Genomic DNA, 17,355 nt, shown 5'->3' on the forward strand with positions numbered 1-17,355 from the left:
AGCTGGTGTTGGACCACGGTGTGAGGGAGGACTGGTCCGCACACCTGCCCCTGCTGCTGCATGCTCTCTTCCTGGGTAAGATATCAGCTCCACAGCCCCCTTTACTGGGTCAGGTGTTGGTGTGTCCAGATCTTTTCGAAGCCTCACAGTACTTTAGGGCCTATGTGGAGAACGTTAAGAGCTGAAGAGACGAAAATCGTAATGGATAACTGCTTCTGTTATCTTGACAATTGCCAGTTCCTTGGAATCATTCATTCAGGTCTTTACTTTGAAATTGAGCATGTCAGATGGTACGATATTATCATCATCTTAAAATATGTGGAACGTTTAGATCCTCGTAGATACAAGCACAAGAATTTTCTTACAAAAACACGTTCACCACATATCAAGGCAAATATGCACACTTCATGCTCAGCAGAGATCTGTTCGAAAGGTTACTGAAACTGTGCGGAAAGGATCTCTTGTGACCAACGCACGAATAAACTGCCTCCCTCCGCATTGATTACATACGTGCACGCACTCACGTGAACGCACCAACATGCACGTGCACAGTCACCACCCAGTTCACCATCTAAGGCCCCGCTGCGTTCCCCCTTCAGGAATGGACCACTGCCGACCCGAGGTGTTCGAGCACTGCAAGCGTCTGCTCGTCCACCTGCTCCTGGCGCTCTGCTGTGGGCGGAGCCTGCCCCTCGGCGCCACGGACCTTCTGCGGGGCCGGGAGGCCGACGACACCTCTGCCAAAAGTCTGTCTGTCCGACCCGGCTACCCCGGAGAGCTCTTCTACACGGGTATGGCCAGCTCGATAGCTTCACCTCCGCCATGGCCTGCTGTGGCCGGTCCTCTACTGTAAACCACCGGTCAACATTAGCAGAACCGGTGCCAGGATTAACTCTGCGTCTGCTGAGAGAGCTGTTTGTGTCAGTAGGCGTGCGCTGGAGTTCTTAAGACTCTGTTGTTCCTTGTATGTCCGTGGGCAGGGTGCAGGCATTTCTGCACCAGCTGTGTAGCTGGTGGGTTGCTCTTGTGGGCTGATTAACTTGAAAATAGATTTTTGGCTTCCCCTTAAAAACAAAACCCTTCGGCTATGAATATAACAAACCAGTAAGTTATAAACTTACTTTCTAAATACTTTTACATTTACACATATTTTTACATTTTATTATTAAATAGTATTTTGAAAAGCACACCTTGACTTTGGTATTTAAACTCTGGACAGTTCAAATGTCTGGAGTGGTGGGATTGTTCTTATCTATGCTGAAAACATTCGGAAGCCAAGCCAAAAACAACCCCGCGTACGGACAGCGTCAAATCGGCCCGATTAAACATTCCGCCATGCCTCCCTTATCTCCACACCCTACGGAGTGCATCTCCAAGGGGGTCGGTGGGTGCATTCTCCGGTCTGCTGGGCTTGGTCATGCTCTCGGGCATGTCTGGACCCAGACGCTCAGACAATGATAATGGAGTGTATCACTGTATGCCGCCATAACAGAGCGGAGATTAATGCTCATGTCACTGCGCTGGTTCTGGACGGCCCAGGAAACGCCACCACGTCCGGTTCCTCCGCCTCCAGTTGTGTCTCGTTCGGATAGTTAAGAATGTAAACACACCTGGATTATTCGGCTGTTATCATGCGAGGAGGGAATTCTGCCCAATCAGCTCCCACAAAAACATAGAAACACACACACACACACACACACACACACACACACACACACACACACACACACACACACAAACATATACATACACACACACACACACTAACACACACACACACACACACACACACACACACACACACACACAGCGCGCCAGTTACGCTGTGTGCTGTCAGCAGAACGTGGTACACTCTCTGATTCTCTTTGTGTTTCACTGTGTGTTCACCGTGTGGTGTAAAGTACAGGCAGCCACATCGGGCCCAAACCCAAGTCCAGTCAGGCACCGTACCTCATCCCAAGGCTTCGTAGCCTCTAAGGTCTTCATTTGACTCCATGCCCGTTCTCGCTGGTGCCCAGGTGGGGTGGATTTCCTGCGGGACGGCCAGGTGTCCCCGGTGCCGGACTCAGGGTTGAGCTCATCCTCCGCATCCTCGAGCCTCAGCCTGGGGGGCGGCAGCAGCAGCCTACAGCACCTGGGTCACGACCTGGGTCACGACCTGGGTCACAGGCCACTGTCCTCCGACCAGACTGAGACTCTGAGGCCCAGCGCCAAGGCTGAGGAGAAGAGCAGCAAGCTGGTGGAGTTTCTCACTACCAGGTGAACACGTGTATACACACACACACACACACACACACACACACACACACACACACACACACACACACAAGCACACACACAAGCACACACACAATCACACACACAGAAGGGCGCATTCAGGGCTTTACACACATCCACCGAGGGGCACACACACACACACGCGCGTGCACACACACACTCACACAAAGATGGCAGTGCAGCTGGGTGCGGCGGAAATGCATTTAATACCGGTGTGTAGTGTTACAACAACCATCACATCACAGTAGAAATATCAATGCTTCTAACTAAAGATACTGGCAAATAATTGTAGGGTGGATTACAGTTTGGGATTACAGGGATTGCAACTCCAAATCTTAGAAACTGAGATAATTTCGATCATATCATATATCAGTAATAGTCTGATATGGTTTATTCAGTGCAAATTCAGATTTATGTCTGTTTTATTTAGTAAATGAAATTTCTGAACATGAATATAAAAAAGTTAATGAAAACAGCTTGTTGGTATGCAGGCAAGAGTTAAAGACAAGAGAACAAGTTTGTTTGCATTACTGATTACAGTGACATGCAAGAAATAATAGAGGAAATGACACGTCTAACAGCCTGTGACATCCCAGCAGACCCCACAGGCCTGTATGTACCATTTAAACAGGTTGACCCTGGTCTGGTGGGGTGATGGGGGTGATGGAGAGGTTGACCCTGGTCTGGTGGGGGGATGGAGAGGTTGACCGTGGTCTGGTCATGGTGCTCCAGTTACTAACCAAACCAAATGTTCCTGTTTTAGACCAAATCAGAATACGGTACACAGTTGGCATTCACTCACTCACTCGGCACTAAAACTCACAATTACGCTCCCTACTGGCCTTGGAAAATCTAACTGTATCTAATATTTAATCTTTGCCTAATTCACTTCATGTTGGACAACAATCAAATAAGGATTCTTAAGGGGTTCTATTGCATCTACCGCAGTATTTTTCACAACCTGAGTTGCTTCTCTTTCTTTGCTTCTTCTGCCCCCTAGTGTTTATTGTATATTACTGCCACACTACTGTACACCAACCAGCACCACAAGTAATGGTTATCTGACAAAAACGAAGATACAGATTTATTAAATGGATGCAGAATTGATCTCATTCCTAAAGAAATATATAAAGGTTTTTGCTTTGGCTGCTGGTTGTAACTCACTAGTCTGGTCAGTACCTTCTGCACTGTGGGTATTGTGGGTATTGGGGGTATTGTGGGTATTGGGGGTATTGTGGGTATAGGGGGTATTGTGGGTATAGGGGGTATTGAGGGTATTGTGGGTATAGGGGGTATTGTGGGTATAGGGGGTATAGGGAGTATTGTGGGTATTGTGGGTATAGGGGGTATTGGGGGTATTGTGGGTATAGGGGGTATTGTGGGTATTGGGGGTATTGTGGGTATAGGGGGTATTGTGGGTATTGGGGGTATTGTGGGTATAGGGGGTATTGTGGGTATTGGGGGTATTGTGGGTATAGGGGGTATTGTGGGTATTGGGGGTATTGTAGGTATTCACTGCCTGTTTTCTTCAGGCCGTATGGACCTCTGTGGTGCCATGAAGACATCACCCATAAAACCCAGAACTCTCAGAGTGCCGAGCAGCTCACCAACTTCCTAAGACATGTGATTTCAGTCTTCAAAGAGTCCAGATCAGGTAAGTCTCTACATTCCTATTGCAAATTCCTTGTAAACTCTGATATTAAAAAATCTGATAGTAAATTGCTACTACGACAACTACTACTACAGATGGTAATAATACTAGTAGTAGTAATAAAACTAATAAATGTGAAAATTATGTTAATGAGAATTTTGTCATTGTGTGTGCACATATGCATGCGCGTGCGTATGTGTGTGTGTGTGCGTGTGTGCATGTGCATATGCGTCCGTGTGTGTGTTTGCGTGTGCATATGCGTCCGTGTGTGTGTCTGTGTGTGTGCGCGTGTGTGTGTGTGTGCATGTGCATATGCGTGCGTGTGTGTGTAAACAGACCTGCGTCTAGAGCAGCGGTTGACTGACGTAGCCCTACACTCCGCTCTGGGCAGCTCCTCCCGCCACTACGCCGGCCGCTCGTTCCAGGTGCTCCGCGCTCTACGCCAACCTTTCACGCTGCTCGCCGTGTCCGACCTGCTGTCCCGGCTGCTCGAGGTGGTGGGGGAACATGGAGAAGACGTACAGGTCAGGCCTGTGTGTGTGTGTGTGTGTGTGTGTGTGTGTGTGTGTGTGTGTGTGTGTGTGTGTGTGTGTGTGTGTGTGTGTGTGTGCGCATCTCATGTACTGTATGTATAACCTTGATTGCACAGCAAAATTGCTCAGAGTACTTAAATTGCTCAAAAAACTGCTCAAAATGTCCAGTGCAAATGGTCCTGTTTCTGCCCTAACACTCAGTCGAAGACCCTATTAATAAACCTCTCCATTACAGCAGGGGAGACACTAAATCGTGAGGAACTTTTAGTGTATGTAATAACCAGTAAACTATTCCATTCCATGTGTTTATGTGGTCATAAATTCACTTCAGGGCTACGTGATGGAGCTGCTTCTAACTCTTGAATCGGTGGTGGATAACCTTGGAGAATGCCTGAAGAACAATGATTTAATGGCCACTGTCACAAGGCAAGTCTAGTAGATTCCTTCTGAGTTATTTCTGCAGGGTTGTCAAAATGTTCGTTGCTAGAAGTAATTCCCCTGGGCAAACCGATGTATGCTTCCAGGGCTTCTTCTGAGGACCTGGCAGCCGACGGCAAACTCACCCTGGAGAAGAAGAGCAGTAGTTATCTGGACTTGCTTCCCATCTCGGGCACGGCGTCCGAGCAGATACGCCACCAGAGGAGTTACTCCGTGCCCAAGCGCTTTGACGAGGTGGCGCGTTCCTCCGAGGTTCCCCGTAGCGCCACTCTGGACCGCATCCAGGCCGGCGCCCACCTTTGGCACGGCAACCCGTCCAGGCCCCGCCCGTGCTTCGCCGCCTGCTCGGCCGAAGGCGCGGTCCGGCCCGGCCGGCCCTCCACCCTGCTGGCCACCATCTTCTGGGCGGCCGTGTCCCTCATGGAGTCGGACTTTGAGTTCGAGTATCAGATGGCCCTGCGCATGCTGAGCAAGCTATTCACTCACGTCTCCCTGGACCAGCGGGAGAACGTGGAGAAGCTGGAGAAGGCTCAGAGCCAGCTGAGGTGGAGCAACTTCTCCGGCCTCCACCCGCTCCTGCTCAAGGGCTTCACCTCCGCCTCCACCATGGAGCTGACGCTCCTGCTGGTCTCCCAGCTCACGCCGGTCTCGCGCCTGTCTGTGGTGAACGCCTCCCAGGCCATAGGTGGGTGTTCCTGCCTCTTCTCAGCCTGTTTGCTCCGCTCTGGCACCTGGACACATACCTGCAGTGCTTAATTCCAGGGATGGATTTGTGTACCGCTGTTATAGACTGAAGACTTTTATTTTGAAAGGATGTGTCTGTCCTCCCGCCCTTGTTGCAGGGTTCCCGTTGAACGTGCTGTGTCTCCTGCCCCACCTCCTGCAGAACTTCGACTCCCCCAGCCCCTTCTGCAAGGAGGCAGCGGAAAGGATAGCACAGGTCTACAGACCACCCCCCCCTCCCCTCCGTGCACATCCGTTTTCCAGAGATGTTGTTGTTTGTTTGTTTGTTTGTGTTCCTAATCATATCTGGTCCCTTCAGGTCTGCCTCAGTGAAAATAACGCCAAGCTGGCCAACCTGGCTCACGTGATGACCCTCTACAAGACCCACTCGTACACGCGTGACCCCTTCTCCTGGGTCAACGTGGTGTGTCGTTACCTGCATGAGGCCTTCAGTGAAGACACCCTCAGCCTGGTCACATACATGGCCGAGGTCAGCACCCGTTACGTCGCACAAAACAAAGGACAGTCATTCATTTACGTTCATCTAGGATCAAAAGCTTTTTATTTTACACATATGTCAAGGGTTCAGTGGAGTCTGAGTGTTGTCCTTACCGGAGTCCGAGTGTTGTCCTTACCGGAGTCCGAGTGTTGTCCTTACCGGAGTCTGAGTGTTGTCCTTACCGGAGTCCGAGTGTTGTCCTTACCGGAGTCCGAGTGTTGTCCTTACCGGAGTCCGAGTGTTGTCCTTACCGGAGTCCGAGTGTTGTCCTTACCGGAGTCCGAGTGTTGTTCTTACCGGAGTCCGAGTGTTGTCCTTACTGGAGTCTGAGTGTTGTCCTTACTGGAGTCTGAGTGTTGTCCTTACTGGAGTCTGAGTGTTGTCCTTACTGGAGTCTGAGTGTTTTTCTTCCTGGAGTCTGAGTGCTGTCCTTAATGCTCTGCTCTGTGATTGGTCGAAGCTGCTGGAGAAAGGGCTGGCCAGTATGCAGCAGAGTCTTCTGCAGATCATCTACAGCCTGTTGGCCCACATGGAGCTGAGCAGCATACAGGCCCAGGCCTTCAACATGGAGGTGCTGAAGACCATCGAGAAGTTCGTTCAGGTAGGATCCTCGTGCTCCTTCACTCCGTCTCTCTCTCTCTTTCTAACAATCGCTTCCCTGTATTTCTCTTGCATCCTCTTTGTAATGTGCGTGTAGAGTTTCAGATGTTTGCGACTCATTAGCTATCAGGATTGTTTTGTTTCTATGCTTTATGACCAGCGGAAATGACACATGATTTAACTTCTCACCACCACACCCTGCGAGTGCTCGACATATCCCGGGTGAACTGGACCTTTAAATCTGTCGTTAGCCAGTCTGACTCCCGTTTGTCATAACGCCACCAGCACTGCTGTGGAATCTCAGACGTCCCGAGCACTTGGCCGATCCCTTCACGTCTCTCACCCCGTTCCTCGGGGTGAAATTAAACGGGTCCTTGCATCTGGAGTCCAGACACGCCCAGCAGCTTTGTAGAAACAGCCGGGGCCTTTTGGCTGCTCTCCACATAACTGAGCAGAGCCGGGCGGCCCGCGGAGGCCCGTGTGTGTGTCTGCTGCCCTCTGCTGGACGCTTTTCATCCCCGTGAGGCGGTCCAGATCCCCGAAAGAAGGACCTATCGTGTGTTATTGCTGATAAGGCCGTACACTTGTCTGGTTCTGCTCTTGATTATGGCGTAAGAGGTCTGGGTTCATTCTAATTCTGTGTAATGTATATATGTGTGTGTGAGGGGGTATGTGGGTGTGGGGGTGTGAGTGTATGTGTGTAGTTTTTGTTTGTTCTTCTGTAGGCTGGTGTGTGTCCTCTGTACGCAATTTTTTTCTTTGTGTGTGCGTGTGTGTGTGTACATTCTAGACAGCCCACTGGAAGGAGGCTTTGAACATCTTGAAGCTGGTGGTGTCTCGCTCTGCCAGCCTGGCCCTCCCTTCGTCCCCTCCCAGTTGCAGCGTCTCCCACGTGGACATCGGCCGCGTGTGGGACGCTACGTCGAAATCGCTGCCTGGCAAGACGCTGGACTTCCACTTTGACATCTCGGAGGTCGGTGCCGAGGTGCTTGTCCTCTTCTCCCTCTCTTCTCCTCTCTCTCTCTCCTTCTCCTCCTCTCCCTCTCTCCTCCTCCCCCTCTCTCCTCTTCTGTCTGCTGTAGCTGGGCTGGTTTCTCTGGCCACCTCCCTTTTCCTAAGTTGTTCCAACCACCTTCTCTGGAAGGATGTGTGTGTGTGTGTGTGTGTGTGTGTGTGTGTGTGAGAAAGAGGAATGCTGCCAGATACCCACCCAGCCCTGGCATGCTTTCCCAGCCTACCCATGTTTCCTCAGGCGTGGTCCTGTGAGAGGGTTCTGCCTCGTCTGGGTGTCCTCTGCCTGTATTTCCTTCATTCCCTCGTCAGGTTAACATTTCTAAAGCAAAGCTGAGGCATTAGTGTCACCAGAATGCAATGGAATTGGAAGTGTACGTGAAAGCCAGCTTGGTCAGTGTGTGAGAACCAAATAGAGACCTGTTTGTGAACAGCATGAATTCCAGGAAATGATGTCAGTCCGGCTGTGATGCCTTGTATATCCGAAACAAGCCGGAGTGTCAGACAGGACTGCACACTGCTACTTCAGAAGCTTTATGCAGACTTCGTCTGATAGTTTCGCTGTATGTTTAGCCTCTTGGAACTCAGTGTAGAGAGAGAGAGAGAGTGAGAGAGAAAGAAAATTGAAAGCGAGAGAAAGTGTGAGAGAAAAAAACCCAAGCCCTGTGGTAGCTCCTTCTCAGCCCTGAAGAACTCTGTGTAAATCGAGTGCAGGTGGATCTAATCAGGGAAGCTCAGAGAATTCCTCTTGGACTTCGCTCGTCTTGGCAGCCATGTTCTGCCATGCTGTGGAGTGACCGAACAAGCGCCTCAGCTGTAGGAGAAACAGCTCGACTCTTCCCGCCGTGTTACTGATGCGTCCGTGGCCCCTGGTCCTTCAAGACCTGCCAGTAGAGCAAAATAAATAAAACACTGGGACATACTACACAACACTGGGAGATACGCCATACTGGCTGGAAGGTTGGGAGATCTCAGGTGTGCAGTTGACCCCGTGCACTTGTGTTGCAGACCCCGGTCATTGGTCGACCGTATGAAGATCTGGACGCTTCTCCAAGGAGCGACGGGAAGGCGAGGGGCATGGTGGTGAGCCCCAGCACCTCCTCCACCTCCTCCACCTCCTCCGGCTCCAACAGAACCAACCACGTGCTGGTGCCCGTCAGCTGGAGACGGCCACAGTCTTCTCAGGTTCGTTGAAGAACGCACAAGCACGCGTGAACTTGATGCACGCTCAGTGAACTTGGTAGAAGAATCCAAGGTTGACTCGGTTAATCTGGACGGAGGTTTGTTTAGTGAGCAGCATATCATAAATGTGAAAGTCCTGCATGGAATCCTGCAATATTGCCATGAGATACTTTTTGCGTTTCTCCTGCTGTGTTGTAGAAGAGAACTCGTGAGAAGCTGGTGAATGTGTTAACCCTGTGCGGACAACAAGTTGGATTGACCAAAAACCCCTCGGTCAGTGGAACAATACATAGCGCAGCCTCGATAAATCACATCTGGACGCAGGCCACAGAATGACACTGTTCTTGGATCCATAGGTGATATTCTCATCCTGTGGAGAGCTGGATCTGACTGACCATCAGCCCAGCCTGGTTTCCTCAGAGGACGGCGCCCGGGATCCAGAAAACATGGACGACTCTACCTCGGAACAGCAGTTCCGTGTTTTCCGTGACTTTGACTTCTTGGATGTAGAGCTGGAGGATGGAGAGGTGAGAGGCCTTCACCTCACAACTCACAAACAAAAATAAAACATAAACAAAAACAAAAACAAAACACAACCTTCCCACAAGCTTTTGTAATGGTCGTGTAAAAGCTTTCAGAAAAAAGTACCTGAACTCAGTCAATGTTGCTCAGACAACATTTCATGTGTGAAATACAGAGACAGAACTGATCTACTTCTGGATCTTTCGTACAATTATGTGTAAATGTATACCGAGTGTGTTGATAGTGAGAGAGGTAACAGGCGGTGCCTCACAGGCGCTAACTCTCTGCTTTCCTCTCTCTCTATGTCTATACAACAGAAGGAACTGCAGGTACGTATTCCTGTTTACTGCACTGCTCTGTAGTAGGAGTGTAATGTCATGTACATGCGTATCACCGCATGACTGCAGTGTGTCTGTGGTGTGACTGCTGTGTGTCTGTGTTGTGTCTGTGTTGTGACTGCTCTGTGTCTGTGGTGTGACTGTGGTGTGTCTGTGTTGTGTCTGTTGTGACTGCTCTGTGTCTGTGGTGTGACTGCTGTGTGTCTGTGTTGTGTCTGTGTTGTGACTGCTCTGTGTCTGTGGTGTGTCTGTGGTGTGACTGCAGTATGTTTGCGGTGTTCGTTTATATGTAGGATTAATATAAATAAAAATGGCAACAGTGACCTGTTGACCAGTGTAATGTGAGTTTAGTAAAATGTATGTGATGTGCGTCAAAATATCTGGTCTGACAAGGATGTCTTTTGTGGGTGTTAATAGTAATAGTAATAGTGAATTAATAGTAAATGAAAGTGATAATGCTGATTCATGGAGAAGACAAGACACAGTTGCCCTTTATATTTATGCAAGGAGTAGAAAACTCATTTGAGGGCCACGCTGGTTACAATCTGACATTAAAGTGGCTGCACATTTAATATGTTTAATATCAATACTAATATGTGAAAATTCATTTTTAGTGCATAATTATTTGCTGGGACAAAATTATAGGGTTATTTTTATTTCCCAAATCAAACATGCCATTCTACAGTTCTTCTGGAGCACTCAGCATTCAGGGTCCACGTTAGCCAGTGTTAGCTAGTGTTAGCCAGTGTTAGCCAGCAGGTGTACATTAGCCTTTGTGTGCTAGCAAGAAAGGACCTCTAGTGAATAAAAAAACATCTGCGACAGTAGATTCCAGAAGACAGAAGTAGCGAGAAACTGTTGTTTTGACTCAACCCATCAGGCGGGGCCGTATCTGTTCCACAAGCCGATTTATGCTATAGCTGCCAATTAACAACTATTAATAAACTAAATTTTTTACCTTTTTAATCTTTCAAAAACAGATGTTCTAAATGTATTATTGACGTTTGTCCAGAGCCGATATCTAGATTATCTAAAGCCTTTGTCTAGATTATCTAGAGCCTTTATCTAGATTATCTAGAGCCTTCGTCAGGATTATCTATAGTCTTTCCAAAGTCCTCAGTCCGAAGCGTTCACTTTAGTCTATACAGCATATTTTCTATACAGTTAGATATATATTTAAAGGTTATAATGACCAACTCTGTCCTTCTGAGAAGACACTACTGACATCCCTGATTCACAGAATACAGTGGTTCCAAATTACTTCATATGAGATTAGTGGAGTTGACAAAACCACGTGGCGGAAGTGCAATCTGTGACCTCTGACCTGCTAGCCTTGGGCAGACAGCACACGCATGTCGTTGTATACATGATTAACTTCATCCTCCATCTCTCTTTTAGGGGGAAACGGTGGACAGCTTTAATTGGGGAGCACGGCTGCACTCCGTGGACAGTCTTGATGGGGTGGAGACGCAACCCCTGGAGGAACTGAGCTCGGACAGCTCCCGTAGCCTGGGACCCGTGGCCCGCCACGATTTTGATGAGTCGTCTGAAGAAGACTCGCTCGGCGCTGGACAGGCACTGTCCGACTCACAGCTCGTAAGTCGCTCCTACGTCACCTTCGGAGAGGCGGAGAGCTCAATACATTTGAGCTAGATTCATTGAGATTGCCAGATTTGTTCATGTCTCGCCACTGCAATCATTTTAAATGATGTGGAATTTTCCACATATCATGTGATATGAACATGTTTTAAAAATTTTGTGAAATTCCAAATCATTTAATTTCATCTGATATGTTCATGTCTCAGTATATCTTCCCTTGTGGACATCTGTAATATTTGACACCCTGTTTGTAGGTTAAATCCCGTGTTTCTTTACAGAACATCAGTATGTCTTCCACTGAGCTGGGAAAGCTCATGGACTCCCTGTCCACGTCCCTGGATGCGATCCCGGCTGTGCCTCCCTCTCCACCCACCTCAGCACCTGCTCCCGACGTCGTCCTGCCCGAGGACACCGCCCTGCCGGTGAATAAGGGCTTCAGAAGGGCTCACGTCTGTGGGCGAACGCACTCCCACGCAAACCGCACCTCCGTTCTAACTAACTCTGCTGAACTAACTCTGCTCTGTCCTGTATGGCTATGACTTAAGCCTCGCACAAAGCTTAGCTCATGGCTAGCCGGAACACGTGCTGTTGTTCATTTATTTCCCTTTTAAAGACTGTGGCAAGTCCTGTGAATTTTGGATGCACTCCCACTAGCATGTGAATCATCTTAACACTAGAGTTCTGGTGAAGCTCAGCACTCTTTCCAGGGTGTTTATCCAGCGCTGCTTTCTCACTCATCACCGCTCCGTGTTTCTGGGTTCCTTTTGGGCCCGACAGCTGCCAGGCGTCTACAGCATGTACAGACCTACGACGGCAGGCTCTAATAACCTCAACATGGTTTGGTTTTGCCATGATTTATTCTCAGACATGCACCTTCACTGGCAAGTCCATTTAATTGATTGACGCACACGGCAACATTCAAACCCCCCCACCCAGCACGGAAAACATGCTGCACGATTATTTGCGTGACGGAATAATTTGGAATGCAGCATGCCGGAACTTTTCCCCCTTGTATTGCACAGATACCTCATAGCATCTAGTGTCCGTGGAGTGTCAGTGTTTGATGCGTTTTCCCAGCTCCAGCTGTCGGCGGACGACGAGGACACGAGCGTCCACGAGGACGACATCTCTCTCTCCATCGGCGAGCTTCCCGCCGGCCTCGGCCACCTGGGTGACGTAACGCTGGACGTTCTTGAAGAGGACAGGGGGGACGTGGAGTCAGACCTCGACCGTCCGCCCAGGTAGGACCATCAAGCCGCTCCGCACGCAGACGTTGCCATGAACCAAAGATGATCCTTCTATTTCTGCATCAGACATTAAGGTATATGAATAAAAAGTCAAATTCAGAACCAACTGATGTGGTTTCGTAGCGTTCAGTCAAACCCACTGAGATCGTGCGGTACGTACTGGAATCGCCAAATCCCAAAGCGTCTCTTTGTTGTTGTCTGTGATCCCGACGTTGCTCTCACAGTGGGTTTGGCGAACAGCAGGACCCGCCCCCACCGGCGGAGGAGGAGAAAGACGACCTCCTCCTGGACTCCAGCTCCTCCTCGCCCCCTCCCTCCCCCTTCTTCTCCGCCATCCTGGCTGCCTTCCAGCCGGTTGCCTGCGACGACGCCGAGGAGGCGTGGCGTCTCCACCTCAACCAGCTGGTGGCGGACACGGACGGCTCCTGCGCCGTCTACACGTTCCACGTCTTCTCCTCGCTCTTCCAGGTGCGCAGGAACGCAGGAACTCGCAGCCGTCCGCAGAACGACCAGTCTGTAACGTGATTGGTCCTTTTTAAAATTTATTCGTGATAAGAATAAACTTTTTTTGCTTAGGTCATGTGACAAGGTTTCAGCAAATGGAATTCCATCCCACCCTTTTTTTTTTTGTTGATCCAGAGCATCCAGTCCAAGTTCTGCGCGTTGACCTGCGATGCAGCGGGTTACCTCGGTGACGGCCTTCGTGGAATAGGAGCGAGGTTTATAAAGTCGTCACAGATGTTGACTTCCTGCTCAAAGTGCCCTACTTTGTTCATAGATGCAGACACAGTGAGTCAGATGGGACCAAAACACGGGCTATATACCAATGAGAAAACATATTAATTATTAATTACCTCATAATAATAACAACTGTTATTTTTATTTTTTGCACAAAAATTTTAAATTCTAGTTTTATTGCACATGGGTATGTAAACATTAAATGAAGTGCTACTGTGATTGCATTGGTCTACTTACAGACAAAAAAACTCTTGTCTGTGCCAGATTGTCTCCTATGGACTGCTGGAAAAAATGAAGTTCAGTGTTTTAGAGCTGCAGGAGTATCTGGACACCTACAACAACAGGAAGGAAGCGGCCGTCTCAGTACGTATGGCGGCTCGCCTAATTCGAACTGTGTCGCCGCTTTAAAACGCCAATGCTCCGTCTCACGGCGTGCGTCTTCTTCCAGTGGTTGCGGAATTGCAAGGCAACCTTTCCCAAAGGCTCAGGGGACGGGGTGATCACGTACCCACCAGCCGAGATTGAGGATAAGGTAAACAATCCACTCCAGTGTGAGCTCACTACCTCCGAATCCCAAGATTAAATTAGTCCCATAGTGCAAGTCAGAATGTAACAGACATGTCAGAAATGTTCTTGTTAAAGTGGATCATTGAAGTCTGTAGCCATCTGTCTTCATTGTTACATGTTTAATCAACAGGTCAGTGCTGTTATATACCCGTTATGCCATTAAACACTGTGTGATGTAACTTAACACAGTTAATGTCTATACTCAGCTGTCTTTAGCTCTTGTACATTAGGTTGCTGATAAAATTTGACCTAACGTTGACCTGAAGCTCTTTCAGATTTCATTTTGATCTGTCTCTCGTATTTTCTGCCTGTCGTTACTCTGCGGTAGCTCTGTGAGTGAAGCCTGTCTCAGTCTCCATCTCTTGACTCTTGAGCATCTCAGCCTGTTTCCAGAGCAACATCTGGGTCGTGGCATGTTGCCAAGTCCACATCTGTTTATTCAGCACAACCTTCTTTTTTCCCCCCCAACTCTGCTGGGCAGAAGAGCTTTAAAAACAGACGTCCACAAACATCACAGGTTCATACAACACATACCACAAATTTGAGAGCAAAGCATTGGTAAAGGGAGGTGTTTGTGTCTCTCTTCACCCAACCATTAAAACCAGACGGTTTAGTAAATATGTTTTCTTTTGCCAGTTTATGGCAGGGTGTGTCTGTGAAGGCTGTGCACCCCCAGCAGAGTGTCTCCGACAGCTGTTAGCTGCTTCTGTGCTTGGCTTGAATTAAGAGATGCAATGAGTTCTGTCTTTCATTTTGTTCTCCGTCAACTCTCTCTACCTCGGGCCATGCATGAACCAATCAGACGAGTCTGCTGCTTAGCCCCGCCTAATCCGCTGGACTGCCCGCCTTCTCGCTGATGTTCTAAACTTTCTCTCTTCTCACCTTTCACCGTTTGTCTTGTAAAATGCCTGCTTTGTAGCAAATGGAATCTCTGGCAGTAAGTTATATATAACCTTTCTGTGTCTTGATTGTTTCATTAAGATGTTTCTCTTGTCATGGTTATCTTTCCTGACCACAGAAATTCAAAACATGTTGTAGCCTCTCTTTGGAAAAGAATAATGTACATCCATCTATTTTACCTGACATCTTCAAGTGTTAACAATGTTAACTGTTGTGGCTGTGGTGGGGTCAACGTGCACTGAAAACCTTTTGCGCTTTTGTTTCTAGCAACTGGAACTGTGTCAAAGACTCTACAAACTCCACTTTCAACTGCTTCTGCTCTTTCAGTCATACTGTAAACTGATTGGTCAGGTCCATGCGGTCAGCGCTGTTCCAGAGGTACGGCGCCCTCGCAGACACTTGCGTGGTTTGCGCAGCTATACATGCACGAGCTATCGCAGCGTTTAAGATCACTGTCCGAAACCACCGTCCTCACACGTAGCATTTGTCCAAAGTTGTCTGGGCACGCAATTGAAAATGAGCTCACCCTGTTTCTCCACCCCCAACCATGTCCACCACCCCCCCAGCTGCAGAACATGTCCAAGGAGCTGAACGACCTGAAGGAGAACCTGGGGGTGGCGGCAGCATCAGTGGCGGGGGAGCAGGCAGCCCAGGGCAGGAGCCCGGCCAGCGGGCCCTCCTTCAGTTCCTCGGAGGCTGCGGTGCAGGCCGTCCTGGAGAGTCTGAAGAACCACGAATTCCCCACAGCCATCCGCTACATCCAGGAGTGCAGGTCAGCTGCTTAGAAAAAAAATGTTTCATGAATTCAAGATTAAGATGCAAATAGATATTATTAGATGTCATAGGTTTGATGGAGAACTGGGTCATATCACCAATATCAAGATTCTGTAGACATTACTAGCAATGCTCTGTTAGCTTTGCAGTAGATAATTAGTAGCTTGTGTGTTGCTGTGTGTCATAGTAGTATGCTAATTAGAATAATAAAAATGATTTCACAGCAGAGACTCACTAGGTGATCTTTGGTTGTTACAGGAGGATGTGGCCTAGTGACATTTTCGGCAGTAACTCTGAGAACGAGACACAGACTCTCCTCAACATCTACTTCCGGCACCAGACGCTTGGCCAGACGGGCACATTTGCCCTGGTGGGCTCCATGCAGGACCTGTCTGAGGTCTGCTCCCGCCTCACCGAGCTGAACTGTGAGGTCCGTGACATGATCAGACGGGCGCGGGGCTACCGGGCCATCGCCGCCTTCCTGCCAGACTCCAGCGTGGCCGGCATCAGCCTGTGACCTCCACAAAGCCCGCCGAGCCAGGGCTTCCTCCTCCTCCTCCTCCTCTTCCTCCTCTCCTCGCCCCCATCTGGAGATGCTGCTGCCTTAAACCTCCACCCCCAGGCGCCTCTGTCTGGCTGGGGCTAGATCTCGTGTGCTTCCCTGTCTCTGCCCTTTAGCAAAGGGTGACAATATAACTTTTTATAATTATAAATTATAAAACTATAAAACTATAAAAAATTATTATAGCTCCAATAATAAAGCAATGGCTGAAAAGCTTTTGTGAGACTTGGGTATACAAAGAGAATGAGAATGACTCATCGGCTTTTATTGCACTCGTATTAGCATATATGATGTCACAAGGCAGTTCCTCGCGCCCCGAAGTAGAAGGACGCCTACTACCGCAAGCAACCAGGACGAAACCAAAGCTTCTGATGTGTACCATAATAAAAGTCAAGGGAAAACGTGCAATGCTTCACGTAATGTGAAAAGACTTTTGCTGAGTCTTCAGACAAATGAATCCTTCACATCCCGAATAAAGCTGTGTCTGAATCCACTGAATTACACATGCTGTAGTACACACACACGCACACACACACACACGCGCGCGCGTGCACGTACACACACTCTTACACTGCAGTGCTACTGTCTGAAAGACCTGGATGCTGAAGGATTGTCATCCAATACTTAATGAAGATGTAATAGAACTAATGTTTGCTTTCTACTGGCTAGTTGCTTATAAGAGATTTATTTATATTCTCAAGAGATCAACATGCTTTGGACGGTATAGTTTTGTAGAGTGAAAATATGTTCTGTCTTTCAATGGCCAAGCATGACAATCTATGTACTATAAGAGGAGATATTTATGATTATAAGAAACTATTTTAATTGACATTGTGTTTGTACATATTACTAAGAGTAGAACACACGCCTCTGAGCTTTTCTTTTCCAATGTTTTGTTTGCTGTTCGACTGTGCAAATCTGTGTATGTTAGGAGGAACGCACAGACATGCAATGTTTTTTGAGAATTAGCAAGTGTTTATCTTGTAAATAATGTTTTCTGTTGTGCTTTTGGTCTGTTACAGAATAAAAATATCGAATTTATAATATGCATATTATTAATAATCTTAATACTCGGTAGTTATTATTATTTTTTACTCTTTTAACTGGCCCAACTCAGTCCAACTCAGCCCAAATCAGCCTGACTAAGCCCTCTGGTGTCACAAAATGGTACTTAAGAAGACTAATTTTAAGCAT

The 17,355-nt window shown here is 48.3% G+C and overlaps 1 protein-coding gene across 7 annotated transcripts in view; it reads left to right on the plus strand.

The window, feature by feature from the left end:
- Positions 1-17,229, plus strand: part of frya (furry homolog a (Drosophila)) — a 59,538-nt gene extending 42,309 nt beyond the window's left edge. For 4 of the 7 annotated variants that reach the window (XM_076977343.1, XM_076977339.1, XM_076977342.1 and 1 more), the window contains exons 38-63: positions 1-75; positions 600-791; positions 2,019-2,259; positions 3,810-3,931; positions 4,265-4,452; positions 4,793-4,887; positions 4,986-5,584; positions 5,742-5,839; positions 5,942-6,112; positions 6,582-6,722; positions 7,512-7,706; positions 8,741-8,917; positions 9,113-9,187; positions 9,271-9,441; positions 9,754-9,765; positions 11,173-11,370; positions 11,652-11,795; positions 12,451-12,614; positions 12,845-13,088; positions 13,260-13,409; positions 13,623-13,721; positions 13,807-13,890; positions 14,845-14,862; positions 15,093-15,203; positions 15,392-15,597; positions 15,858-17,229. The exon at positions 1-75 is cut by the window's left edge and continues 29 nt beyond it. In XM_076977343.1, coding sequence (XP_076833458.1) covers positions 1-75; positions 600-791; positions 2,019-2,259; positions 3,810-3,931; positions 4,265-4,452; positions 4,793-4,887; positions 4,986-5,584; positions 5,742-5,839; positions 5,942-6,112; positions 6,582-6,722; positions 7,512-7,706; positions 8,741-8,917; positions 9,113-9,187; positions 9,271-9,441; positions 9,754-9,765; positions 11,173-11,370; positions 11,652-11,795; positions 12,451-12,614; positions 12,845-13,088; positions 13,260-13,409; positions 13,623-13,721; positions 13,807-13,890; positions 14,845-14,862; positions 15,093-15,203; positions 15,392-15,597; positions 15,858-16,116 — 4,229 coding nt within the window. In that variant the 3' untranslated portion in view covers positions 16,117-17,229. The remainder of the gene's footprint in view (positions 76-599; positions 792-2,018; positions 2,260-3,809; positions 3,932-4,264; positions 4,453-4,792; positions 4,888-4,985; positions 5,585-5,741; positions 5,840-5,941; positions 6,113-6,581; positions 6,723-7,511; positions 7,707-8,740; positions 8,918-9,112; positions 9,188-9,270; positions 9,442-9,753; positions 9,766-11,172; positions 11,371-11,651; positions 11,796-12,450; positions 12,615-12,844; positions 13,089-13,259; positions 13,410-13,622; positions 13,722-13,806; positions 13,891-14,844; positions 14,863-15,092; positions 15,204-15,391; positions 15,598-15,857) is intronic. The other 3 variants (XM_076977344.1, XM_076977345.1, XM_076977340.1) reach the window with 2 other exon arrangements.
- Positions 17,230-17,355: the final 126 nt, after the last annotated feature.

Source organism: Brachyhypopomus gauderio, chromosome 16 (genome assembly GCF_052324685.1).
Source record: "Brachyhypopomus gauderio isolate BG-103 chromosome 16, BGAUD_0.2, whole genome shotgun sequence".
Taxonomy (NCBI): Eukaryota; Metazoa; Chordata; class Actinopteri; order Gymnotiformes; family Hypopomidae; genus Brachyhypopomus; species Brachyhypopomus gauderio.